This window comes from Ziziphus jujuba, chromosome 10 (assembly GCF_031755915.1).
Source record: "Ziziphus jujuba cultivar Dongzao chromosome 10, ASM3175591v1".
NCBI classification, from domain to species: Eukaryota; Viridiplantae; Streptophyta; class Magnoliopsida; order Rosales; family Rhamnaceae; genus Ziziphus; species Ziziphus jujuba.
In genome coordinates, this window is record NC_083388.1 from 804,091 (window position 1) to 831,301 (window position 27,211).

Sequence of the window (27,211 nt, forward strand, 5' to 3'; positions counted from 1 at the left end):
TAATGGAAATATTTTTGATAAAGAGATATGATTGGTTAGAAATATGTTCTAAACATAAAATGTGAATTTCTCATGTGTAAAGATATAAATTTATGTTGAAGATATTATGTAAATTAATGAATTAAAATTATAAAGCTAGTTAGGTAATAATAACTCTTAACATTTGTTATATTGTTAGATTCTTAATATAAAATGGAACTATATTTTCAATTAAAAAATCAAAATCTATATGATAAGAATTTGACAAAATAAGGGTTATTATTATGTAAATATTGGAATAGAAATTATTTTTTGAAAAAATAGTATTGTTGTCCTGCAAGCATATTCTCACGAATTTTATATGCAAAGGTAAGGATTTTTTTTTTTTTTTTTTATAAAAAAGAAGAATATAAAAGTAAATTTAAGTTAGGGAATCTTTTTCTATTGAATTTGAAGATATTGATATAGATATAGATTTGAAAGAATAAATATTTAATCCACACCCATGATCCATCAATCCTTTTACTCCCTCCTTTCATTGATCTATTTCTTAATTAATTTCCCCCCCTTTATTCCTCCTATAACATATTAACAAACTTTTAGTTTGTCTATCCAAGGTACATATCCATAGCATTCACCAAAGAAAAAAAAGAAAAAAGAAAGAAAGAAGTACATGCATAAATATCCAGTAGGACCAATATTACACTCTGACAGCTCGTATGTCCAAAAATATATCAGAATCAAGTTCTATCAATTTTGGATGAAATTCCAATTCCTTTTAGTTTAGAATGTAATATAATTCTAATTAAAAAATTGTGTAATAAAAGGGGTCAGTTAATAGAAGAGGGCTTTAGTTTGTTGTTTGAAGAAACGAAAATTTCTTCTAGAAATCATTAATCAAATAGAACCCAAGGCGGCTATGGATTTTGTTAATTCTGTCAATGAAAGCGTGTTAACAAAAACTTGTGGTTTTTAAGGACGGAAAAATAAGAATGATAGAAAAAAATATGTGGCATTTTGTGTAACAAATCAAAAGAATTATTCTTTCATCCGAAAAAAGAAAAAATGAAAAGAAATATTCCTACGAAAAGGGAAACTCACTGTGGAGGAGCCCAACTTTTACGTTTCTGTATAGCTGGATGTTGAAAGCAATTTGGACGACAGAAAAAATGCAGGGTCTGCTATTGACTTTATAATACTATACAATATATATGTATATATATATATATAATATTATATATAGGTTTGGCCAACAGGAATTATTTTTTCTGGTTAATTTGAAGAACATAAGAAAGTTATGGAATAACAATATTATAGTCTCCAACACTAATTATTAATTATGATGATATGTTTACCAAATTCTTCATTTTTATCCAAATAATTCTTACCGTTGCTTGACTATACATTTATCTCAGTTACCGTTATTCACCAAAATTTTTTTTATCTCAATTACCGTTACAGAGCAAATGTTTTGTCAAAGCCGACGTATATTGAAGACATAATTTTTAGATACCACCAGTATAAATATATATTCCATTTAATTAGTCAAAACATGACATTATTATGTCCAAAATTAGGACTAAACATTGTGTACATACGGATACATATACAGTTCCCAAGTGGATTTTCATCTTTATTGGAGTGTAAATTATTTATGTATGAATGACAATTTACCAAAAAGTTAGAATGACTTTTTGTTTCTTAATCAAATAAGTTAGAATGACTTTAAAAAAGGTAAAAAACAAAAATGTAAAAACGGTAAAGGAATCAAAATGAAGACTGAGAACAGATGGATTAAATTGACAAAGGCAAAAAATGGACTCCAATTAATTTAGAAATTGTCAAAAGTGTCTTACGATAGGACAATATTGGCTTTCTAATTCATTCCCACTTACGGCCGGTCATAATATTAGCGTTCCCATTTTTTCTTTTAGTATCCTAATATGGTAACTAGTTGTGATACAATTGGCATATAATATATAAACCAGTTATATGTACCAAAATATTTAATACATATTATTTTGTTAATTGAAGGAATAAATTTAATAGTGTATTCATAACTTTTCAATACTTATTTATTTTTTGATGTTTCTAATCAAATATCAAGATGATTTATCAAAAAATATTTGTTAAATATTTTGATACATTAAATCACTCCCTTATATGCCACTGCTTTTCTAAGCTGAAATGGTTGACAATGATATTAAATAAATCCTATAGACTCAAAATCTTTTAAGATTAAGTCATTTTTTGTCAGAATGTACTTAAAATCCAAGATGTGAAAATTTGAAGCTGCTGATGATGATGAAGCTCAGTTTAGTCAAGCGCCCTATTACTACTAACTTGCAAGTTACAAATAGGATGATGGGTCTATGTTTTACCAGAAAAGAAGCCAAAACTTTTGAAAAATGAATGATCAATAAAATATATAAAATATCTTTTTCGCTGAAAAAATAAATTGATTTTTTAATTTTATTTTAAATACATTCTTATACCCATGAGATCGTATCCTTTTTGATGTAAATATATATATATATATATATAATAATTTTTTTAAGATTCGTGAAGTATTTGAACAGTAACTGCAGTATATGATTGTCGGCCAAAAGACAGACCAAAAAAAAAAAAACACAAAACAAAACCATGGATTCTTTACTAGTAGGGAGTGGGATTTTTTTCTCCACCAAACAAAAGGTTTAAATATTCTTACAATTAAGCTCAATTTAATTGGTTGCAGGTGAAAAAAAATGCTCAGAGAATTAATAGATTTTCAAACGCATTCCATCAAATCAGCATGCATTTTTTCAGAAAAAATAAATAGTCAAAGAACTGAAAATACATAGGTCGTCTTCTTGCCTAAGTTGGTTTGAAATCTGAATTGGGTTATCTCAGAACTTAAGAAGTTTTAAGTCTTTCTTTGGGGGTCGAAAGAGACCCCAAGTTTACCATACAAGAAACCCCAAAATAGTCCCATAAAAATTGTAAGAAAGCTTATGGGGTCATCTTAGACATTATTACAGAGTTTTTTTTTTCTTTTTCTTTTACTTTTTTTATCAAAACATAATTACAGACCTTGATTATATATGTCATTGCAAGGAAATTATAGCTTTACCAATAAATCTGTCCTTGCAGGGATCAAAATTAGAATATTGTATTTAAATCATCCAAGAGTACGTGAAAGAAAGCTTTATAAAGCTAAGTCCAAAGTTTAATTATCCTTGGAAATTGGAATGTGCCTAATTGGAACTTTCTAATAATGTTCAAGGTTGTCGATGAAACAAAGATTTATAATTGTAATATTATGCAAATGGTATTAGTAATATAGCAATATGTACATTACAATAAAGGATAATTATTTTTAGTTATGTTAACAATAAGTTTATTAGTTATTTTGATGGACTTAAGGGGTAAAATAGCAATCTCAAGCTGTAGAAAATGGTATTTTTTTGGGGGGGTTATTTTACAATTGTATTTTTAAAATGTTATAATAGCTGCAAACAAAATTTTTGAAAATTAGACGATCAAGCGTATTTCAAATCAAAAAAGACCAAAAATAGAGAAAAATAGAGTCATTCATATGAAATAAGTTAGAAAGAATGATTCCAAGAAATAAGCCTAATTAGTTAGTTAATTAAATAACTATTTGGTCTGGTCAATCAATTTATGATAAATTTTGGAAGTAAAACGACCAGTCGTTGCCCAACTGCCCAAAAATCTTGACCACAAAGTTGGGCAGCCTTAGAAAACTTTAGGATCCCTCCCTAACCTAATTGGTCCTGGGCTTGGAATGCCATTGAATCTAATTTTACAGGCCCTGATGTTATGGCATCATTTAACGTTTGGAAATGAAATGATTTCTCTTATGGTAATTATATTTTTCCAGATGCTATTTCCAATCACAGAATTGGAATTGGAACGACCCAGTTTTTCATATCATGAATTTATTTGAATTTTTATATTAAATATCAAATCAGGTTTTGTTAGACCATCATCAATGACTATAGGACGAGTGATTTTTCCAATTTCATACTTTTCTTTATTCATTTGTCTCTTGGACTTGGTCCGAATTTAATTAAAGTAATCTTCTCAATGTCAAAGTATTTTCTTTTTCTATAGTTTACGTCTGCTTTAATTATTCAGTTCGTTTGTTTCTGTTGATTCATTATTTTATCTTTTAGTTTAATTTTTTAGTCAGACTTCTTGTGTTAAAAAAGGGAAACAAAAAAAATATAACCCTTCTAGTCCAAATAAAAATTTGTAATTTGTTGTTCAAATTAAAAGAAAAATTATGACTTTTGACATATCTATTGATTCAGAGAGAGAATTGATACTGAATTCAAAAAAAAAGAAAAAAAAAAAGAAAAAAAGAAAAAGAAAAAGAAAACAACTGGGAAAACTTAATCAAAATCATACCAATTGAAAATGTTATTTATTTGTTTTTTTTGAAGGAGGAGCATGTCATTTATTTATTTAACTTTGAAGCATATATATTATGATATGTTTTTAAAATTTCGGTGTATAAAGTCATGATCGTTGACTATATAGTTTTCGTCTGGTTTGATTAATTCAGTTTGTTTGTTTCAATTGATTTATTTTTTCTTATCTTTTAGTTATGTCAATTAAATTTTTAGTCAAGACTTCTCAGTGAGAGAAATGATATTGAATTCAAAAGACAATTTGAAAAACTCAATCATACCAATTGAAAATATTATTGTATTATTTTTATGAAGCACATATATATATTTGATAGGTTTTTTTAAAAAAAAAAAAAAAAAAAATTGGTGTATAAAGTCATTTTCGTTGTGAATACAGAACCACAGTCCATTCATTTTAGAAAAATTTTGGCCACAAAGAAAAGGATTATGTACATGGATTAGGAAAATTAATTCCAATACTAATATTATTTCTAATCTCTACAGAGCAAAACCCATGATGGCATACTATATGATTATGAAACATATTATATTATATGATACGGCATATCTATTTCTCATCCTTGTGAGCTTGATCATGTCGACATTGAGATGTCTGACGAATGGTAACAACATGATGAGGTCCAAACGACGTTGAACGTTGCTGCAAGAATGCCATCTGACGATTCAATTTGGGTTTATGATCCTCCATTGTTGGTTCAGAACTCTTGAATTTTGCAAGGGAGGCCAATTCTTCGATTGCCTTGTCGATTTTCTCAGTGCAACATACCACATCGACTAAAAGGGAAGCCACTGTGGCAGCTGGTACTAAGTTTAGAAGATCACTTGTGTTATCCTCCAACATTAATCCTGTCTTTAACTTCAGCAATGACTTCAAGCTCTTGGCTGCCAGTCTCGATTTCGCGATATGAGGGGCGGCGCCGCCACCAGAGCATGGCAATGTCATTGTTCTCATGGTTGCTGCTAATTCTTTCAAAGCTTTCCCTGATTCTGAACTCATCTTCATGCACGCTTCCTCCATTTCACTTCCAATTTCCAATGGTGCCTGTAACAACGCCTACATATGAGATTAGTGGTAGCTTAATATTGTATACATTAGAGTGAGATATATGTTATCTAGTTTGTAATTCCAAATGCCTCATTGGTATTGATTAGAGTAGAACATCTTATCCTTTGATTTTAACATCTTAAACATTTTAGATGTAACAAAGTATGAAAATAAAAATCTTAGGTAACTTGACATTGTATCATAGTCGAATATATATGTAACAACATTCAAATAGTGATGATAAGTAAACATGGCACTAATGAGAAAAATATGTTACCTGAATTTCAGATTGGATGTAGCCATTAAGGGCATCGATTCGATATGCACATTGTCGAGTTAAAGTTCCGACTGTCAAATAGTGTTTCCAAGGGTGTCGGAACCTGAACTTGCCATGTCGAGGCTCCCACCTTGCAAAATTAACCTGGGATTCTTCACTCTGTTTTAAGTTTAGAACACTCTTATAGCCCTGTAGAACTGCCTTGTTGGATTCTCCATCCTCTGATTTTTTGAAGTACACATTCCCAAAACCTGTAATATTTTGCATCAATTACTTTAATACTTAGTTCTAGTAATCCCAACAAAGCAAATTAAGCAGAGAAAAAGATAAAAAGTGAAATTAATGAGGATGCTGTATAAATATATATAATGTACCTTCTAAGAAGTTGCCTAGTTTTTCAATGTTGTTGGCAACCGAGTTGTGAAGATCATCACCCGCCCAAACTGGGCAAATCAAGATGCAGACAGACAAAGCTGTAAGGCCACCAATGAGGATTGTGGATACTCTTTTATGGGCCATTTCAAGAATTTCCTCATCTCTATAACCAGAAACTGATATCATGCAGAATGTCAAGATGAAAATAAGGAGCCCATAATCGTATCTGGCTTTCATCCGGGGAAAGAAGCGTATGAATGTCACACACGCAGCTGCATTTATATATAGACCACAATTATATACAATTAGTTCATGAACATTGTTATTGTTGCCGTACTTTTTTTTTTTTTTTTTTTTTTAAACTAAGAATCAAACAACAAAGATATGAAGAAATTGACTTTGTTTAATTTGTTGAGCATATGCTAATAATTAATTACCAAGTAGAAAGACAAAGAGTGTAAGGAGTATTGGTTGCACTTTGTCTCCTGAAAGATTTGCTAAATGATGCGCACCAAATCCTAAAGCCCCAGCTAGAAATGTTGCCAAGCCCCTATTTAAGCCTCTTCCAAGTGTTGCCCCTGCATCAAGAGAAAATTTTCTACCACTTTAGTTGTGAAGCTTAATTAACTAGTTAAATCTAATAAGCCCAAAGAAGAAAAAAATAATAATAATATTAAATTAAAGCATAGAAAAACTTACCCACAGAGAACTCAAAGACCACCACAACAGTCAAAACAGCCCACATTGCAGAGCTCCCAAAACCATCATAAACAAAATCAAAGTTGTAAAACAGAGAAACCAAACTGACTGCTAGTCCTACTTTAAGAGAATGAACAATCCTCCTTGGATCGTCTTCCCCTAATTTCTTTGTCTTCATTGCAATTTCCACAACCCAGTTCTTTAATTTCTCAAATAATGCCTTAACCCTCCCAAACCCAAGTCTTCCTCCACTAACATCTTCATCCTTGTGCAACTGTGACGCCATGGCCACCATATACAACAAGATCTATTTGTGGAATGCAATTAATTAAAAACCCACAAAAAAACTCTACTATTCTTGATCCAATCCAACAGTAGTTTTTGATATTCTCAGGAAAAAGCACAAAAAAGAAAGGAAAGTTATATAACTCAACTTACATTACATTATACAAATATATAAGCACAGTAATACCAAAAAAAAGAAAAAATAAAAAAAGAAAAAATGCCAGTCGAAGCACTGCTTTCAGGTGGAAAAACACGTTTTGCTGTTGGAGAATCAAAAGAAAGAAAGTTCTGGGTCACTTCCGGAAGTACCAAAATGAACAACCAGATGTCACCCTTTAGGATTTGGTTTTGGGTACGGAAGAGTGAGCTACGCTATATATTTAATTATTAGAAAGTAGGTAGTGACTCACAGCGAAAGAAGGCCTTACTGACCGTGCATTTTTGAGTTTTTTAAATTTTCAAGATTTTTGTTGTTGTCAGTTTACCTAATTACGACAGAGGACTGGACACGGGTTTTTGGGCTGCGAGTTGTGACTGTGACAATCTAGGTAAGAAAGGACTAGTGAGTCATTTAATAATGGTAATTGATAACCTCTTCTGTATCCAGCTAGCTTTTTCTTTCAGAACGAGCAAATGACGGAAAATATATTAGTTGTTTACGGCTTTAACTTGCTTTCATGATTTCCCCAGGTGTCCACGCGGAACCACATTTTTTGTTTTTTCGTTTTTTTGTCTATATAGGGCAGAAGGACTTTGATCTGTATTTGGGCAAAATTAATCATTCATCAAATTTAAAATACCCAATGAAAATGATAGTCGTTTAGTGGTGGAAAAATTAATAAGTCCAACCTAGCTACTACAAAAGTTGCTGAAATTCACCGCTGAAATTCACCGCAATCTACTTAATTAATGCTACCAAATTATTTGGCAACCAAAAATGTTGGTAAATGATTTAATAACTTTAATTATAACTTCTTCTTTTTTTTCAATGATAAACTCTCTAAGTTCAAAAACCTTATAAAATCATAAGCATGTGATATATGCATGATCGAGTTCCATTAATCCTTCAGCCACAATATCAAAAGGAAAAAAAAAAAAAAAAACTCGTTTTTTATTGAGGAAAAGCAAGCTTGAATTTGAACTTAAATTTATAAGCCTTTTATTTCAAGTTTTAATTAGTTGATTGGTTTTACATATATTTAGGCCTAATTCATTGAAATTGGCTAAATTTAATTTGGGACCAAATGGCGAATACGCTACTTGATTTGAATTGAAAAATCAAGGGTTTCTCTTCTTTTTTTATTTAATTTTTAAAAAACTTGATGACTTCTCATGAGTGGGCATGCATATTTTTGTGGTGATTGTGCGTTTGTGGTTGCTTCTAAATTTCCACTTTTTGCTTATGGTAGAATTTTTGTTTGGTAAACTCATAAACTTAGATTTTTTAATAATCCCTTTAAAAGTTAAGATTTGAAAAATAATTAGGATAGCTTTTAAGATTTTCCTTCTAATATAATTAAAATTTTAAAATAGAATTACTATTTTATCCTTTAAGTAATAATAATTTTTTTAACCCATTTATGTATAGTAATAATACATATAAATATATATATATATATATATAAGAAAATAATCAATCATATTTATTTTGGTTATTATATACAATTAAAACATTTAAGGATATTTTCTCCCAAAAGTTTAAATTCTTGTTTTGTAATTTTTAATAATTTTAAAATAATAATTTAACAAATATTAATCAAATTATCAAAAAAATTGATTGTTATTTCAGTATATTTTTGTTGATCTTTTCAAAATCTATAGGAACCCCAAGTTTAAGGCTGTATTTTTTTTACTGAGTCAGTATGAGGATGTCCATGATAAAAGTTTTTTTTTTTTTTGGCTGGAAGATAGAGGCTCTCTCTTAATTGTTTAGTTCTCTGGTAAGAGAATGAGTTTTTCTTCTCTCGAGACATGAAAGTACATACTGACCCCGGCTTGCGTAGAATATGTCCTCCATATTCACGTGACATGCCTGTATATGGTATCTTTCTTTGTTAACACAAGTTAGTAATTAATTCCATCTAAAAAAGTAACTCTTAAGAAAAATTCATGGAATGTGATAAAATCCCCAGCCGATTATGATGCGACTACATTTCCTTCAGGTATCTCTGCTTGCCGCATATATTTCAATGGAGCTTTTTATTGGTTATCAGACAGTAAGTACTCTACTGGCTCAAGGTTCATTATGTGGTTTGATTTGTGTGACAAAAGAATTCGGAAAACAAGGCTGCCAATGGAGTATAGTAAGGAAACCATTCTCATGTCTCTTGGATCACTCAAAAACTCACTTGTTCTATATGTTTCTACCGCCGCTAGAGAACATGAGGGTATTTTGTTCGGACCATGTAGAATCGATATATGGGCGATGAAGAATAATACCGAGACCTCGTGGTCGTGGGATATACAATTATCTGTGGCGATTGCATCATACATTAATTCCATGCCCACTGAGGAATGGATTGAGTGGTGAAATTATAATGTTCCGAGTATTTTTGCTTGAAGAAATTACAATGGTGTTACCGACTTGGTGTTTACAATTTTAACAAGCCATCCACGATTCAAGAGGTGGACACTAAAGTTCGTGGAAACCCCACGGATAATGAATTTCTTAGGGTTGAAGACTTATTTACTTACTCCGAAAGTCTATTGGTTTTTCCTAGATGAACCAGATACTAGATTTCCGTTCATTCTCTTGTTTCCATCAGCATTTTTTTTTTGCCTTCAATATTAAAAGTATGCCTGATCAGTTACATGTGGATACAGATCTTCTGTCTTCAAAATTCTGTCCCAAATTCTATCCAATTAATAAAAAATTGACACCTCATCCAAAATACCATCATATATTTTTTTCTGTTTTTACCGTTATAAATTATACTAACGGAAGTTTTTTTTGTAGTTGCAAAACTCCGACTGGGTCCACTTTATTAAAATTTAAAAACAAAATCCTTTATGATTCTTTTTCTTTTCTTTTCTGTTCTTTTTTTTTTTTTTTGGTTTCTTGTGCCATTCTTGCCGTTTTTCTCCCCTTCAACTGTAACTTATATATTATTTATTTATTATTATACTAATCGGATCCCACTCATTAAAGTTTCAAAAAAACCCTAAATTATTCTTCTTTTTTTCTTATTATTTTTTTTTATTTTCTTGTGCAATCCCCCTGCCAGAAGATCCCGTAACTGTTATACTTTTTTTAATTACTATTATTTTTTTCTACCGTGCGGCAGCGGCAGCCATTGAGGCTTCTTTCTCTATTTTTCTTTCTACCAGGCACTGCAGCAATTTCTTTCTCTAGTTTTTTATGTCGTGAGGCACTGCAGCAACCATCAAATCGTACCTATCACTCTCGAAAAAAAGAAAACAGGTACCTTCTTTATTATAAATTAGAAACTTCATCGGTAGTTTTCGATAAGTGATTATTACTTTCTATATCAACATTCTTGATTATTTGCTTGAGTAAATTTATGTAATTATTATATTCAATATTGATTTCAATTTTATTTATATAATATTTAATCTAAACAATAGAAAAACACATATAAAATTTAATCATATATCTTTTTTATTTATGTGTTTCGTATGGTAATGCATCCATAAGAGGGTTTAAAATATGATATTGCATTCTTGCTATATTCTAATATTTTATAATAAATTAAAATATTCTAGGCTTTAAAATATTATTCTTTTTTTATTTTGCTTTGATATTATATTTTCTATTGATATAATTAAGCTTGTCATATATATATATATATATATCTATTTATACCGTTATTTTTAATTTTTATGATTCTAATTTCTTTCTTTATGATATTTAATTATAGTGCTGAAGATCATGGATAATGATAGTTATGTGAGTAAAGATATTAATATGTCATTGGAAGATGAAGATAAAAAAGATGAAAGAAACATAACTGGTCAAGAAAAAATAGAAGCGATTCATTCTAAAATTTTGGATGAAATGATACCAAAAGTTGGAATGGAATTTAAAAGTGAAGATGAAGCTTATAACTTTTATAATGCTTATGCTTACAAGGTTGGTTTTGGCATTCGAAGGAGTAAGGGACATAAATATCAAAGTGGAAATATGAAAAATAGAACTTTTTGTTGTTGTTGTGAAGGCTTTCGGGAAAAGGATAAACGAAATATTAATGTTAAATCTTATCGTGCTGAAACAAGATTTGGTTGTTTAGCTAGAATGAAAATAAATTTGGATTAGACTGGTAAATATCGTATTACCGATTTCATTGCCCAACATACACATGTGACATCAACTCCCAGTAAAAGTCATTTGCATAGGTCTCAGAGGAAGTTAACTTTTGTCCAAGCAGCTGAAATAGATATAGCTGATAGTTCAGGAATTGCTCCTAAAGCAAGTTTGGAGTTAATGGCTAAGCGAGTAGGTGGATATGAAAATCTTGGATTTATTCGTGATGATTACAAGAATTACTTGAAAACGAAAAAAACAATTCAAATGAAGGTAGGAGAGACAGGTGGTGTTTTGGAATACTTACAATCTATGCAATTGGAAGATCCTTACTTTTTTTATGCAATACAAGTGGATCAAGATGATTTGATAAGTAATATTTTTTGGGCAGATGCAAAAATGATGATTGCGTACTCTCATTTTGGTGATGTAGTTAGCTTTGATACAACTTATAGGAAAAATCAAAGTGGTCGACCTTTTGCTATGTTTCTAGGGGTGAATCACCATAAGCAAACTACTATATTTGGAGCTGCATTATTATACAATGAAAGTGCTGAAACATTTATCTGGTTGTTTGATACTTTTGTAAAAGCAATGTCAGGTAAAAAACCAAAAACTATTCTTACTGACCAAGATCCAGCAATGGCAAAAGCATTAACTTCTCAATGGCCAGAAACATGTCATCGGTTGTGTATATGGCACTTGTATCAAAATGCAGTAAAACATCTTAGTGGAGTTTTTGCCAAATTTCGAGAGTTTGCCAAAGATTTTAGTAGCTGCATATATGATTATGAAGAAGAACAAGAATTTTTTCTAGCTTGGAATGCAATGCTTGAGAAATATGATCTTAAAGATAATGATTGGCTTATACGAATGTTTGATTTGAGAAAGAAATGGGCATTGGTTTATGGAAGAGAGACTTTTTGTGCAGATATGACTACTACTCAATGGAGTGAGAGTATGAATAATGTGATTAAAAATTATGTCAGCTATCAACATAATTTATTGAGGTTCTTTGAGCATTTTCAGAGGTTAATTGAAGATCGTCGTTATGAAGAACTAAAGGCTGATTTCAAAGAGACTCAAAGTACTCCATTCGTTATCATTTCCAGTTGAAATTCTAAAAGATGCAGCAAGTATTTACACCCCAACAGTATTCAAGGTGTTCCAAGATGAGTTATGTAAGGCTTATGATTGTGCTATGCAAATATTTGATCATATTGGGACAGTGACGGAGTACAAACTTACCAATCATAAAAAACAATTTTAGCATACTGTTAGATATGATTTTTCTGATAACACAGTGATTTGCAGTTGTAGAAAGTTTGAGTTTACAGGAATTTTGTGCTCCCATGCTCTTAAAGTTCTTTCTTCAAAGGATATAAAGAAAATTCCTATACAATATATCTTGAAACGATGGACAAAATCTGCAAAGTTAGGAAATTCTGAATTTGTATTTGCAAATACAATAAATGAAGACCTTAAAGTAAGTTTGGAAAGACGTTATAAGGATCTGTGTAGATTGCAAACTCAAGTGGCAACGAAGGCAGCAGAAACAGAAGAAACATATAAAATTGCAAGAACTGCTCTTGCTAAGATTTTAGATGATGTGGATGCATATTTAAAAGACAATAATATTGGAAAATCCATTTCTAAAATCGTAGAGACTACAACCATACCAAGTGCTAGTGAGAAGATTAAAGGAATTAAAAATAAGAAAAGAGTACGTGGAAAATCTACAAGGTCAAGAAATGCTCTTGAAAGGGTGCGAAAGAAGAAAAATGTTGCACTTGGAGAACCATCTCAGCAACAGTCACATGCTAGTGAAATAGCAGATAATGATGTAAGAATTCACGTTCAATTCAACAAACTTAGTTATTTCAATATTCCATTCAATGCGGTTATAATTATTATTAACCAAAATTTTGTCTGCGTTATTTATATTAATATTTAATATATTTGCATATATTTTCACTTGCAGGTTTCTTCTAATTTTAATAGTCAAGATCTATTAAACTTGCCATTCAACATTGTGCCTGGATACCATGGTGATCAAGTAATACTATATTTTTAATTACATTTCATCTTTGTGGTTCATGTTTTATTTTTTTTATGGTAAAAATTATTAATATTATTTTATTTTCTTGTTTTTTATATATATTAAAATATTATATATACTAGGTTTGTAGTCATGTTGCTTCAACAAATTTGATTCAGAATACAAGTATGTTGAATCTATTAGAATAGGTATTTCAAAAGATTATCAAATATATATATATATATAATTTTTTTTTTATTTTAAAGTTTGCCTTATTTTTATAGGAAATGACATGTATTTGTGTGTCTTTTTGTAGGTGCATGCAATTCCCCAAGAGCACCAATGTTTCGGATTCAATGACAATTATATCATTGATAATAACAAGAATATATAGAAGTTTGACATAGGGATATAGAAACATTGAAAATAAGTTTTATATTATTTTTTTTTACTATTGAGAATAAGTTTTATATCATTTGTTTTTACTATTGAGAATAAGTTTTATATCATTTGTTTTTACTATTTAAAGCACTTTAGAAACATTTATTACATTTTTTTAGAGTTAAAAATAATATTCTTTTATATTTATATATATATATATATATATATTTTTTGATGAATAAAGTATTCTTTTATATTCGATGATAGATGTGTTTTGTTAAAATTGTAAATTGATATTTTTTTTATATATAACATAACAGAAAGAAATTGCTGCGGTGCCTGGTAGAAAGAAAAATAGAGAAAGAAGCCTTAATGGCTGCTGCTGCTGCACGGTAGAAAAAAAAAAATTAAAAAAAGTATAATAGTTAGAGTGATGACTAGTTAGAGTGAAGACTAGTAGGGGATTGCACAAAAAATAAATAAAAAATAAAAAATCAGAAAAAAGAAGAAGAATGATTTAAGGCTTTTTTGAAACTTTAATGAGTGGGATTCGATTGGTATAATAATAATTAAAAAATATATAAGTTATAGTTGAAGGGGAGAAGAACGGCAAGAATGGCACAATAATAATAATAAAAAAAAGAACAGAAACAAAAAGAAAAAGAATGGTAGAGGACTTTATTTTTAAATTTTAATAAAGTGGGCCCAATTGAAGTTTTGCAGCCACAAGAAAACTTCTGTTAGTATAACTTAACGGTGAATGACGTGAAAACAAAAGAAAATATATGATAATATTTTAAATGAGGTGTCAATTTTTTATTAGTGGGACAAAATTGGGGACAAAGTTTTGGAGACAGAAGATCTGTATCCGTTACATGTAACGGATAATTATGGATTACATAATTTGATTCTTATATAATTTTGATTAATTAATACGTTTTATAACAAAATTATATATATATATATATATTGGTAAGATTTCGTTTATGTAATATTTTTCAATTTTATCATCACATACGGTTATCAGAATGAGCCTTAGTCCTTATCCGGTTCCAAACATGCTGTTGGGGAATCAGTGATTTAATTTATATGCTATATTAAATTTAATTTGTATCCGTCATTTCTTATGTTTCTTAATAACGACTCTAATCTCTATTTTGATAAAAAGGAAAAAAATAAAATAAATAACGGCACTTTTTCGTTTAATTAACATATAATAAAAACAACAATAATGTATAACAGACAAGAAAGAGATACACAAATTTCTCGAAAAAATTGGACTAGAGAAAAAAAAAATGTATATATACACTCAAACTTAGAAAAAATGATGTGGTTGGGATTTAAAATTTTCATTTGGATAATTGGTGTGAGTGAGAGTACTAACGATATGTATCAAAATTCAAAAAACTAACTTTGCACTCAAAAATTAAAATAAAATATAAAACCAGCCCCAAAGTAAGCATATTAGATTCCTGTAGAGAAAGCCCAATAGCAAAGTCTCTGCAATCCTGAGTCTGAATATTTCCTCTCCAGTTTCAAAAAATAAAAATATAAAATATAAAAGAAGAAGAAGAAACATTAGTGATATTCATACATTGTCTATAGGTTAATTCAAAGAATATACAAAAGGATCCTAATAGTGAAAAAATTATTGTTTAAACTTTCTAATTTGATTCAGCTCCGGCTTAGAATTTTGGAACACCAATTTGCTAAGATTTGTAACCCTGTAAAAAGAGAGGTACCACATACAATCGTTATGTCATGTCATGCCGTATTAAATTCAATTTTCACACGCAATATAAACAATACAATATATATATATATATATATATTCATGTTCAACATATAAAGTATGTGAAGTCCTAGATGATATTGTTGAGTGTTCATTGTGAAATGTGTTGTGATACCATGCCATCCATGTAAGCCTAATACAAAAATGTTTACCTTCATCTAATTCTCTTCATCAGCACGCTTTTGTGGAAGAGAAGAAGAAGAATATGAATCTGGTCTGGTCTTCATGCAATGCAAGAAGAACACGAAAGGGAGACTCGGTTCTCCCCCCTTATGATAGATAGGTGGTATTTGGTAAGTACGTTATATAGGGAGCTCTTTCAATGACGCTTTTCCTACTTTGTCGAGGAAGTTGAGTCATTGATAGGGTATGTGGCATGGTTATGTTTTTGTTTTTATGCTATTCGTTTTTGGTTTTTCTTTTATATATATATATATATATATTTTTTTTTTGAGTTAGTAAGGTGAAAAGTCTTAACAATGATTAAAGTATAAGCCAGTTTTAGGGAATGGATCTTCAATACAACGGTGGTAACAAATCATATTGCTGATTTGTTATCACAAACTAATGTACTCCTTAAAATAATCCACATCACCAATCTCAATTTGATTTATTTAAAAATATATATATTCTGTATTCTTCCCAATTTCCACACCACTTTCTATGTTGGATAATATATGAAAAAATGTTTAAAATGGAGGCTTGAAAAAAGAAGGAGGTTAAAAAATATTGTTTTGGTAAAATAAGAAGAGTAGGCCGAGGCTTAAATTTTAATTGAAAGGAAGAAAAAAAGCTAAAAGAAAAGACAGACGCACATTAATTAAAGGGGAATTTGGCTCAATGCCCTCATAGGGATGAGCTTAACGATTTTTACCCCTTCATTTGGTATCTTTTTTTTTTTACCCTTTCAATTTTTGATAATCCTAAAATACCCTTATATCCAAATTAAATATTTTTACTTATTTTTTTCTTTCTTTCTTTTCTTCATCCGACTTTTCTCTTCTCTTTCATCACCTTTCCCCCAAAGCTGGCTCATCTCTTCTCATTCATCAAGCTTTCTTCACTTAGTTGCCTTTTTGCCAAACAGCCCCATTTCATCTCTCCAGTTACCAAAATTCCATACAAAGAAATTCATGGTTTGGAATTCGAAATTACGGTATTGTGAAGAAGGAGGACATGGATTTGTATACGAAGCTCAAGGGTGGTGTTGCATGGGGGAAGCAGATGCCCAAGCTTACTGTTTCGCTTGGCCTCTTTGATAAAATGCCTGGTCTGTTTGCTTCATTTTTCCTTTGGCTTTTCGATTTGATTGGTTTCTAGGGTTTTTTTTTAAAACATTTGTGGGGTGTTTTTTTTTTTTTTTTTTTTTTGTGTGATTAATTTTGGGATAAGTTGGAATCGAAATTAGGGTTATGTTTTTTTTTTTTTCTTTATGGATACTCTAGGTATTTAATTATTTTCTTTGAAACTTATATGCTAAATATTGTAACTAACTGCAGATATTTCCTTTGATTTCATCCAGGTATCAAATCGGTCTTGATAATGTTTTTATTTAATCTGGGTAGCTTCAAATTGATAATTCCCTAAATTCTTTTGTTTTTTGTTTTTTCTCCTTGTTTTTTCAACAAAATTTCGATTCAATAGTCCACTGGTGTCTTCATAGCTGTGTCAAGGTATGCAAGTGCAACTCCCCTGCTGCCTTCTATTCTTAGCCGTGGTGTTGGTTGGCAGGTACAAATTTCTTGCTAATATCAATCTGGATAGCAATTATGAATTTAGTTGTAAAATATGACAGTGTCACTGAAATGTACTAACTTTTCACCTTGCTGCTGTTAGAAAGTCTTCGACACTTCTTATATATAATTTGATATTTTTTGTCAACAGGAAAAAAAAAAAAAAAGTTTTGATATGTTTGTCTCCGTTCTGTCAATTTGCTTGCCAAAATAGTCAAACTTCATTAGTTCTAGCAATGATTTTTAGGTTGCCTTCATATACATATCCCATTTCATTTTTTTGGGTAATCATTATGTTTTTCTCCTGATCACAGGTAGTCGGCATTCTTTTCTCTGGTATATTTGGAACTGGGAGTGGATCATCTGTATTTGTGTATGGTTCTAGGATTCTTGTACTTAAAGATATTGTTGAGTTTATATATTAACTAGTTTTCCCCAGCTGGCATATACCATCCTTCAAATTCTTCCAGTGAAAATGCTGGTTTGTTAGCTTTGACACGTGTTGGCAGCTGAAGAGTTGTTCAGATTTCAGCTGGATTCATGATCTTCTTTTCTATACTAGGTAAATGATATATTTTGCATATAATTCTTTATTTTTAAAGAGAGTACATGTATTGAGCGCATAAACATGGATTTTCAGGAAAATTTGGAGCTGTCTTTGCCTCAATTCCAGCACCAATCATTGCGATTTTGTATTGCTTTTTCTTTGCCTATGTTGGTATGTTTTATGAAAATAATGAAGCATTTTTTGTATTGTCACACCTTTGAAAGTTTATGAATCTAATTCTCTAACACTATGCATGAGCAGGTTCAGCAGGTCTCAGCTTACTTCAATTTTGCAATCTAAACAGTTTTAGGACGAAGTTTATTATAGGCTTCTCAATTTTCATAGGCTTTTCAATCCCACAATACTTCAATGAGTATACTGTTGTTAATGGTTATGGTCCAGTGCACACTGGAGCAAGATGGGTACCAATCCTCTTTTCTCAAATATCTCACTTTTGCTTTAGTCCTCTCTGGGAAAGTATTTAATTATCTCACATTTCCTCCTTCATATGCAGTTCAATGACATAATCAACATACCGTTCTCGTCAGAACCGTTTGTTGCTGGTATGTTGGCAATTTTCCTAGACATCACTCTGCATAAGAAAGACAGTGCAACAAGGAAAGATAGAGGCATGCATTGGTGGGATAGGTTCCAGTCGTTTAAGACAGATACAAGAAGTGAGGGATTCTACCATCTGCCTTTCAATCTCAACAAGTTTTTCCCATCAGTATGATATCGAAAACACAGTAATTGTGAAGCTGGTGTTCTCCAATGGCCAAATACTCCTCTAAATATCTCTTTGTGGGTATGACATTAATGCATGAAATCTTGTTTTGTTCCCCTTATATATGTCAACTCCATGAAAGAAAACCTACAGTGTTTTTAACATCAAATCTTTGTGTTTCAAGGCACAATTTGTTGCAGCAATCCATTTTTCCCATAAATCATGATCCTTGAAATGGTAAAAACATAACATTATACATATATCTATTGCAATGTAGTAGCACATTACTTATTGATTTATATTTTTTGGTTTTCCTTGGACTGTCCTAGACAATGGTTGTCCCTCTGTTTTTTTCTTCTTTTTTTTATAGTTTTCAGGTGTTTGTAACTTTCTACATATTGGAATTTAGAAGTTATAGACAGAGGGAAAGTTAAAGATTCTTATCAGTGAGTGTGAGAGTTAGCATCAGTATGACTTTTTAACAAAAAATATTCTTATTACAGAAAAATCATGTGCATGTCCTAAATCTGAAAATTCTTATTCCCCTGAAAAGAAAAGCCAAAGTGGCTAAGAGCAATATGATTGGTTTATGGGGTTTTTTTAAAACATTTGTTGAGTGTTTTTTTTTTTTTCCTAATTAATTTTGGGATAAATTGGAATCGAAATTAGAGTTATGTTTTTTTTTTTTTTTTTTCTTTATGGATACTCTAGGTATTTAATTATTTTCTTTAAAACTTATATGCTAAATATTATAACTAACTGCAAATATTTCCTTTGATTTCATCCAGGTATCAAATCGGTCTCGGTTATACTGGAGGTGTCAGTATGCTTTTAATGCTGTTACTAAATTTTGGCATTATACCAATTGTGGTGCCAATTGGTGTTTGAGATTTTGACATTGATGGGGAACTTTAGGTCAAATTGAGATTGATACCAACAGAGCCTTTTGTAGGAGCTATTTCATGGGCTTTCATTGCACTTCCAAAAATCAAATTTGTGTTGTCACCATTTTACTTGCTCAATTTAATCAGTATGTCATAAATTCTGAGCCTTTTCTATGCCATATTTGATAGCACAACTGCCATAAAATACACTGTTTTAAGATACTAATTCGTATCTTATTATTTTCTTCTTTTCTGTCTGCAATGGGCAATATCAGCAATTCCTGTTCTTTCAATGTAAGTGAACTTTGTCTCTCTCAGCTTTTTATATGCTCTGTTCAAATTCATTTGTTGATGTTTTCTATTATTTTTTATGCCTATAAATAAATTAGATTGCTTTTGACAATAATGGGATAATTTTTACTTTAATGGTGTTTTATCTATATCTTGTATATTGGTATACTTGTTTTCTTTGTTTTTCTTTCCACTTTTTGATGCGGATGCTTGACTGCTTGCATTCTAGGTTTTTGACAAAACTTCTCACCAGGAATTGGATGCTTAGAAAACTGTCTTATTCCATGGCGGGCGGGGCAACATCTGTTGTTTATATATTGATGGTGGATTCACCAAGAAAATGAAAATAGCTTTTAGCAATTTTATAGTTGTTGGCAGAGGAATGTTCTGTTGGTGGCAGAGAATTTTTGCTTCTTGTCAGAGCTTTATATACAGCAAGTGGAAAAAATCATCTTGTAATATTCTCTAGTTTTTATTCATAAAACACTTGTACATTTTTCTCTTACTAATTCAGATTTAGTTTTTAGTTTTTCTACATGATTCTTATTTCAAGATGAAGTGTAAGTACCCAATTTCATTATTAAATTCTCCATATTGTTTGAGATGTGGAAAAGCAAGAAATAAGAAGGATGAGAATTTAAATGGATGGTAATTGAGTTCTCAAATATTGGCTCTCTAGTTTGGGACCATTTGAACTTGTTTGAATGGTATGCATTGAAATTTAGTTAGTTTTAAATTGGAGACTATTCCCAGCTTGAAAGCTTCTTCCAATCTTTTTTAAAATGCGACTCCATGGTAGTATGTCCAAAAGAGAGTAGTCAGGACGGAATTAATTGTGCAGTTGTGGAAAATATTTAAATAAATGGATATGAAAGTGTTGAATAAATGGAACCATCTTCCATTTCTTATCTACCCTCATTTCTCATTAACTGTCGAATAAAGTGGAAAATATTTTGCATGTTGTTGCATTCAACACATATTAAGGGACTTGCGGGGGCCAAAAAATTGATAAAATGTGATAACCATAGGGCTTTCGGTAATTACCGATGAAACCTATGGTAATTTTTCCAACAACTACAAATTGATTACCATAGATTTCATTGGTAATTACCGAAGGCGCTACGGTAATCAAATTTTTGTGTCAATTTGAGAACTTTGTCAGAACTTTTGGGGTTTTTTCTCTTTAGGATCATTGAAGAATGTATATTTTACATGTTGTTGCATTTAACACACATTAGGGGACTTGTGGGGGCCAAAAAATTGATAAAATGTGATAACCATAGGAGTTTCGGTAATTACCGATGAAACCTACGGTAATTTTTCCAGCAACTATAAATTGATTATCATAGGTTTCATCAGTAATTACCGAAGGCCTTACTGTAATCAAATTTTTGTGCTCATTTAAGAATTTTTGGGTTTTTTCTCTTTAGGATCATTGAAGAAAATATATTTTGCATGTTGTTGCATTTAACACACACTAGGGGATTTGTGGGCGCCAAAAAATTGGTAAAATGTGATTACCACAGGAGTTTCGATAATTACCGATGAAACCTACTGCAATTTTTCCAGCAAGGACAAATTGATTACTGTAGGTTATATCAGTAATTACCGAAGACCCTACATTAATAAAATTTTTTTGGCAATTTGAAAACTTTTTCAGAATTTTTTGGATTTTTTCTTCTTAAGATCATTAAATAATGTATATTTTGCATGTTGTTGCATTTAACACACATTAGGAGACTTGTGGAGGCCAAAAAATTGGTAAAATGTGATAACCATACGAGTTTCGATAATTACCGATGAAACTTACGATAATTTTTCCAGCAGCTACAAATTGATTATTTTAGGTTTTATCGGTAATTACCGAACGCCCTACGGTAATCAAATTTTTGTGCCCATTTGAGAACTTTTTCATAACTTTTGGGGTTTTTTCTCTTTAGGATCATTGAAAAAAATATATTTTGCATGTTATTGCATTTAATACACATTAGGAGACTCGTGAGCGCTAAAAAATTAGTAAAATGTGATTACCACAGGGGTTTCGATAATTACCGATGAAACCTACGGTAATATTTCCAGTAAGGACAAATTGATTACCATATGTTGCATCGATAATTACCAAAAACTCTATGGTAATAAAATTTTTTTGACAATTTGAAAACTTTTTCTGAACTTTTGGAATTTTTTCTCCTTAGGATCATTGAAGAATGTATATTTTGCATGTTATTACATTAGGGGACTTGTGGAGGTAAAAAAAATTGGTAAAATGTAATTACCACAGGAGTTTCGGTAATTACCGATGAAACCTACTGTAATGTTTCCAGCAAGGACAATTGATTATCGTAGATTTCATCGGTAATTACCGAAGGCCCTATAGTAATCAAATCTTTTTGCCCATTTGATAACGTTTTCAAAATTTTTGGTGATTCTATTCACGGCTTCTCCAGCCTCCTTGATGCTGATTTTTCAAAAGAAACCTTGGCGAGCAACGTTAGAAACTTAAAAACACCCACAAATCCTAGTAGAACCGAAACAAAACCACCATTTGCTAAAGACGCAAATTCTTCCAATCGACCATTCAAGTATTTCTGAAGCAGCAGAGAAAAAACAACCACAAGTGAGAAGGTAAAAGCATTCCGATACTCGTAGAAATAAAGGTGGGATTGAAGATGGGCATCGTCGAGCATTAGCCTGAAGATCTGAGAATTGCTTTCTTCGAACTCAAGCTTGTTGTCTTTAGATTTGGTCCTCTTTCTAATCTCAGCATTGGTTTTTTATGAGAATCCAGAAGCCAAATCGAAAGAGCCACAAAAGGTTTCCTTATATTAAATATAAAATAAAGGACATATAGATCTTTTAAAATTTTTTTAAGGATGTAATGGATATTAAAGGATAAAAAAAAAAAAAAAAAATTGACCGATGAAGGGGTATATATCATCATAGCCCTTCTAAAAGGGACATTGGGCCAAATTCCCCTTAATTAAAGTTCTCTCATTCTATTGAAACAAATTGGATACAAGTGTATATATAAAGCTTCAAGAGGCGGTGAAATGAGATTACATTAATCAATTTCCAGCATTTACAAAAATATACTATCCAATTTAACAGGAATCAGAAAGATTAAAACACAGTCAACTTCTCTTCTCCCACAGAAAGGCTAGCCAGTAACGTCAAGCATTGACCAACATCTCATAGTCTGTAGTGTGAGCTCACATCAGAAAAATATAAGATATGCTTATGCCTTATTGGCTAGAGGGAAGAGGACACTACTAAGTTTCCCCTAAGCTACATCCATACTAAATTCTCAGACATGTAATCATGTCCTGAAATTTGATAGCTACACCAAGGGTGTAGCATGAACCATCACTTAGCATGGTTACTAGAATAAAGGGTTTCAACATGCACATATGAAAAAATTATGCGAGCTTATTCTTGTTTAGCTGTGTATTAAACCAGCCCTCAGACACTAGCTGGCACAAGTTTTTGCAGAGAGGAAAGAGAAGGAAGAAAATAGAAAATAAAAAAGGCGCAACTCCATCAAACAGCAAAGCCAAAAGTAAAATCTTCTTTTACTAAACTATTATTTAGTTTTCTTCACCAATTGCAGTCAAGTATAAAAGGGGATACTGCCAAAATATTTTCCATCAAGTAGAAGTGTAATTTAGAAAGAAAGCAAAATGGACATTATGTATTCCTTCCATGTGCAATTGACCAGAATAAAGGTCTGTATAGAATGTTACCTCCACTGCACAGCGTGCCCATATCTTATCATTCCGTGCTTCCATCACCCCTTTCAAAATGGTCAAAATCATTGCTCTAATTAAATCAGCTATTTCCAAAAAGAAACCTCGTTCTTCACAAAGCATCTGTCATTAGAAGAAGGAAAATTAAACAAAAGAAATTGTTTAAATAGAAATTCAGATCCAAAAGCTCCAATTTGAAGCAACAATAATATTTAGTCGGTCCCTCTACAAGCATCTGATGAGGGGGATCCAGATCCTCAACTACAATAGGGCAAACCATAGACTGTGAGCCAACCTCAAAAGCCCATGTTGCCCCTCCCTCAAAGTTATCTTTTAAAAGCAATCCACCTTCCTTGTCAATAATCTGCATAGCCAGGATAGAAATTCTCTTATCTTATGTATTATAGCTCAAGGAATAAAATGGTGTATCATCATATCCTAGTAATAACGATGTAAAATCTACTTTAAGCATTTTAACTTTTCAGTTTTACAAAATCTAAATATAGTAAGAAGTTCCTTTTTTATTTTTTTAACCTTTTGTTTGGGCTCTTCAAAGATCCACTCATGCTACAAATATACAAGAGATATAACTTCAATGCACAATACCTAACCTTCATGGACTTTATAAGATACCCTCTCCCTATTATTTAATATCTCTTTCTCAATTCACAATGCCCAACCCACGAAAGGACAACCAAGGTTCCTATCAATAAATAAAAAATAAAAAAATAAAAAAATAAAAAAAAATTTCTTAAAAAGTTTAGGACTTCGTACCTTAGATTCTCCTGTTTGTTTTAGCTTGTCGGCATGCTTTGTGACACTTTGCAAGAAAAGCATATGCTTGATAGTGCATTCAAGCAATGCATCTATGCTACACTGAAAAACATAATATAGATAAAAGAATAGCTTTAATATCTGAAAACACTATATGCCAAAGGGAAAAGATTATAAGGTGAAAACAGAAGAGAGGCATTACTTTTGCCCCATTTGGTACAATCTCTCGCAACTCTTTCACTCAATCCCTGATCATCTGTCGATCTTTTGGCCTGGGCTTAGGGTTCTCTCCTGGTTTAAGCCTTTTGCAGTTTGATTTGCCAAGTTCATCAGGCTTCTTTGAATATGCAATCCAAACACTATTTTTACGTTTCACACTATGCCCTGTTCAACCCAAGAGCTAATTTGAGATCCATAAACAGAAGTAGTTTGAGAACAATTTCCTACATTGTCCTTGCTACACCCAGTTTTTAATGAACTAGATTTCACAGTCCCAGCATTATGCATAGGCTCAGGAAGCTGAAGGGCCTCCCCTTGTACATGATTAGATGTACTATTGCATCCATATGTCAAGGAACTGCTAGGGACAGAGGCAGTACTGATCCTCGTCGATGTTGTTCTGCAAGACACATCATCATCATCAGAATTCTGCTTGGCAGCACGGTGAGCCAAAAGATGGGCAGTTCCTGTTCCAAAGAAGATGCCAAAATCTGATATCCCTTCACTTGCTGAACACAAAGTAGAATCCATATCCTTCATGTTCGTAAAATTAGACAAATTCTCACCCATACTTTGTGCACAAGTCAAGTCCTTGAGCAAGCAAATTATTCAAATGGCAACTAAGCAGGTTATTTTTAAAGTCCAAACCCAAAATATCAAACAAGTCGTCTCCTGATGGAGGTTGGATGCATCTATCTTCGAGTTTAGCATTTGTAGATCCTGGATGCTGCATTTTATTGTCAAGGTTCTGGAAGTCATGAACAAAACCATTGATATGCTGACTCAAAGGCATGCTCTCATCTGGATGGACTAGTGAGTTATTAACAGCTTGGAACAATTCACTTTGTATCCTTTGCTCACTTGGTGCCAATCCATTTTGAGTAAGCTTCAGATCTTCTCTAGATCGTCCATGGTCAACAACTTTTGACCGCATATGAACTGTAGCTAATTGATCTGCCAAACTAGATGAAGAAACCTCCTCCATTCTAAATGCTGTGCTTGGGCTTGAAACAGAACAAGGAACTAAATTCTTCTCTGATTGCCTACTTATTCCATCATGTATTTGACTTCTTTCATGCAATGGAGTCGTACCACAACCGTTATTGCCATCAAGGATTAAGCTTCCACTTGTTCCTGTAAAGGCATATTAAAGTTATTTGACACAAATGCATTGTCCCCAAGATGATTACAAATGCTAACACCCGATAAATTCTTATTTTCCCTCAACATCAACATCGTATCTCTCTGACTGGCACTTGATTGGACAAAACCAGGTACATTAAGTCCAGACCTTGAATTGTATGAAGAAACCTGACGGTTGAGCCATGCATCGGAACTTGAGGGGACCACTTCAGCTCCTACAATTTCATCCTTAAGCTGGCCTCCACATGGAAAGTTTGACTCCATCAGTGAAGGAAATTTTGGCTGGCAAGGATTATCATGGGATTTAGGCAAGATAAAAGCATAGAAAGATAGTAAACACACAAGAAACATATATGAAAAATTTCACAATGCAAATGTTAGTGCGACGCTGTGAGAGAGCGACTTCTATGAAATGGGATCAAGCTGTAACAACAAAAACATACATGAACTTCTCCAAAACATTTCTCATCAATCCCTCAAATCAAACTTTTACACTCCCCATTTTCATTGCAGCAGTTAAGTTTAAATTATATATATTCTTGAGGTTGTCTTCATCGCCAGCCAGGCTTCAATGAACTCTTATCTTGAATCAATGCAACAGAGGGTGCTCGTTCCCTGTATCTTGAATCAGCTCCTTTTCTTATTCATATCACTTAATTGACCATTTGCTCTTCTCATCATTTTCTTGAACTCCAGCTTGTGTTTTGTTTAAGCATGTGTCAACAGAATTTAGTTACTCATGGGAGCTCATATAACTGTTGGTATTATCATTGATTAGGTTTGTATCCCAGAGAAACTTCCCAAAACAGGTTCTTTGGCCGCTTAACACTTGCCCTATCTCTTCATGAAGGCTGTAAAGGGCCCTGCTGTTCGTTCTCATCAGAAGGCTCTATGCAACAGGCAGAGGAAGGCTTTATCACAGAATCTTTTCTTTCTTTTAGTGTTTTTAATATGTGCCTGAGAAGAAGTTCATCACGTGCACATCAATTTATTTAAAGGATATGCCATCTGCAACCAAAATTAATCACAAAGCTCTGTCATTGTTCCAACCATTCTAAACATGTATGTTCTTCCAAACCAGGTGTTATATTATGGAAATAATTCACGTGATTATTGGGGTCATCCACTTGGAATTCAAAAAGGTAATGCCACGCTATCATTAACATGGAACAATCAACTCTAGAATGAAAATTATACCAACTCACCTGAAACTCATGTTTGGTGCAATATTTATGGCGACCGTGCATACATTCATCTAAGTTTAGATCTTCATGTTGGACAACATGGGATTTCAGGTTGATGGCCTAATCCAGCAGAGCTCCTTCAGTTGGGGGTAGAAGCCTTACAAGTTCTTTGGATTTAACTGCTCGGGTGCTACAGAATCCAGAACCCTCATTGAGAGCTCCCAAAACCAAACCTATATGACCCATACACATTAAGTTGATGTATCAGATTTAATGAAAAAAAGGTCAAAACAATAGTAAGACACGACTCCCCAGCTGAAAAATGCACTACTAGTACAAAAGACACATTTCAAATTACTTTATAAAAGAAATTATGTATCATACAGTAAAATTAAGACAGC

General features: G+C 31.8%; 1 protein-coding gene and 1 pseudogene across 2 annotated transcripts; both read right to left on the reverse strand.

Moving 5' to 3' along the window:
- Window positions 1-4,773: 4,773 nt before the first annotated feature.
- LOC107410232 (aluminum-activated malate transporter 2) lies at window positions 4,774-7,603 on the reverse strand. 2 transcript variants are annotated; one of them, XM_016017635.4, is made up of 5 exons: window positions 6,812-7,603; window positions 6,550-6,690; window positions 6,112-6,384; window positions 5,738-5,988; window positions 4,774-5,469 (listed from the first exon to the last, which is right to left on the reverse strand). In XM_016017635.4, exons 1-5 carry the CDS (start codon window positions 7,104-7,106, stop codon window positions 4,963-4,965), a joined length of 1,467 nt encoding a protein of 488 aa, XP_015873121.1. In that variant the 5' UTR covers window positions 7,107-7,603; the 3' UTR covers window positions 4,774-4,962. The 2 variants fall into 2 exon arrangements, with proteins under 2 accessions (XP_015873121.1, XP_015873122.1); XM_016017636.4 differs by having other exon boundaries at window positions 4,774-5,457; window positions 6,812-7,601.
- Window positions 7,604-23,602: 15,999 nt separating this feature from the next.
- Window positions 23,603-25,890, reverse strand: LOC125420868 (uncharacterized; annotated as a pseudogene).
- Between the last annotated feature and the right edge of the window lie 1,321 nt (window positions 25,891-27,211).

Excerpts from the sequence above, each read along its gene's own strand:
- LOC107410232 (XM_016017635.4), bottom strand. The coding sequence starts at position 7,106 with ATGGTGGCCATGGCGTCACAGTTGCACAAGGATGAAGATGTTAGTGGA. Across the intron at positions 5,989-6,111 it reads ACTAGGCAACTTCTTAGAAG|GTTTTGGGAATGTGTACTTC; the intron begins GTACATTATATA and ends AAAATATTACAG. Across the intron at positions 5,470-5,737 it reads ACATCCAATCTGAAATTCAG|GCGTTGTTACAGGCACCATT; the intron begins GTAACATATTTT and ends TCTCATATGTAG.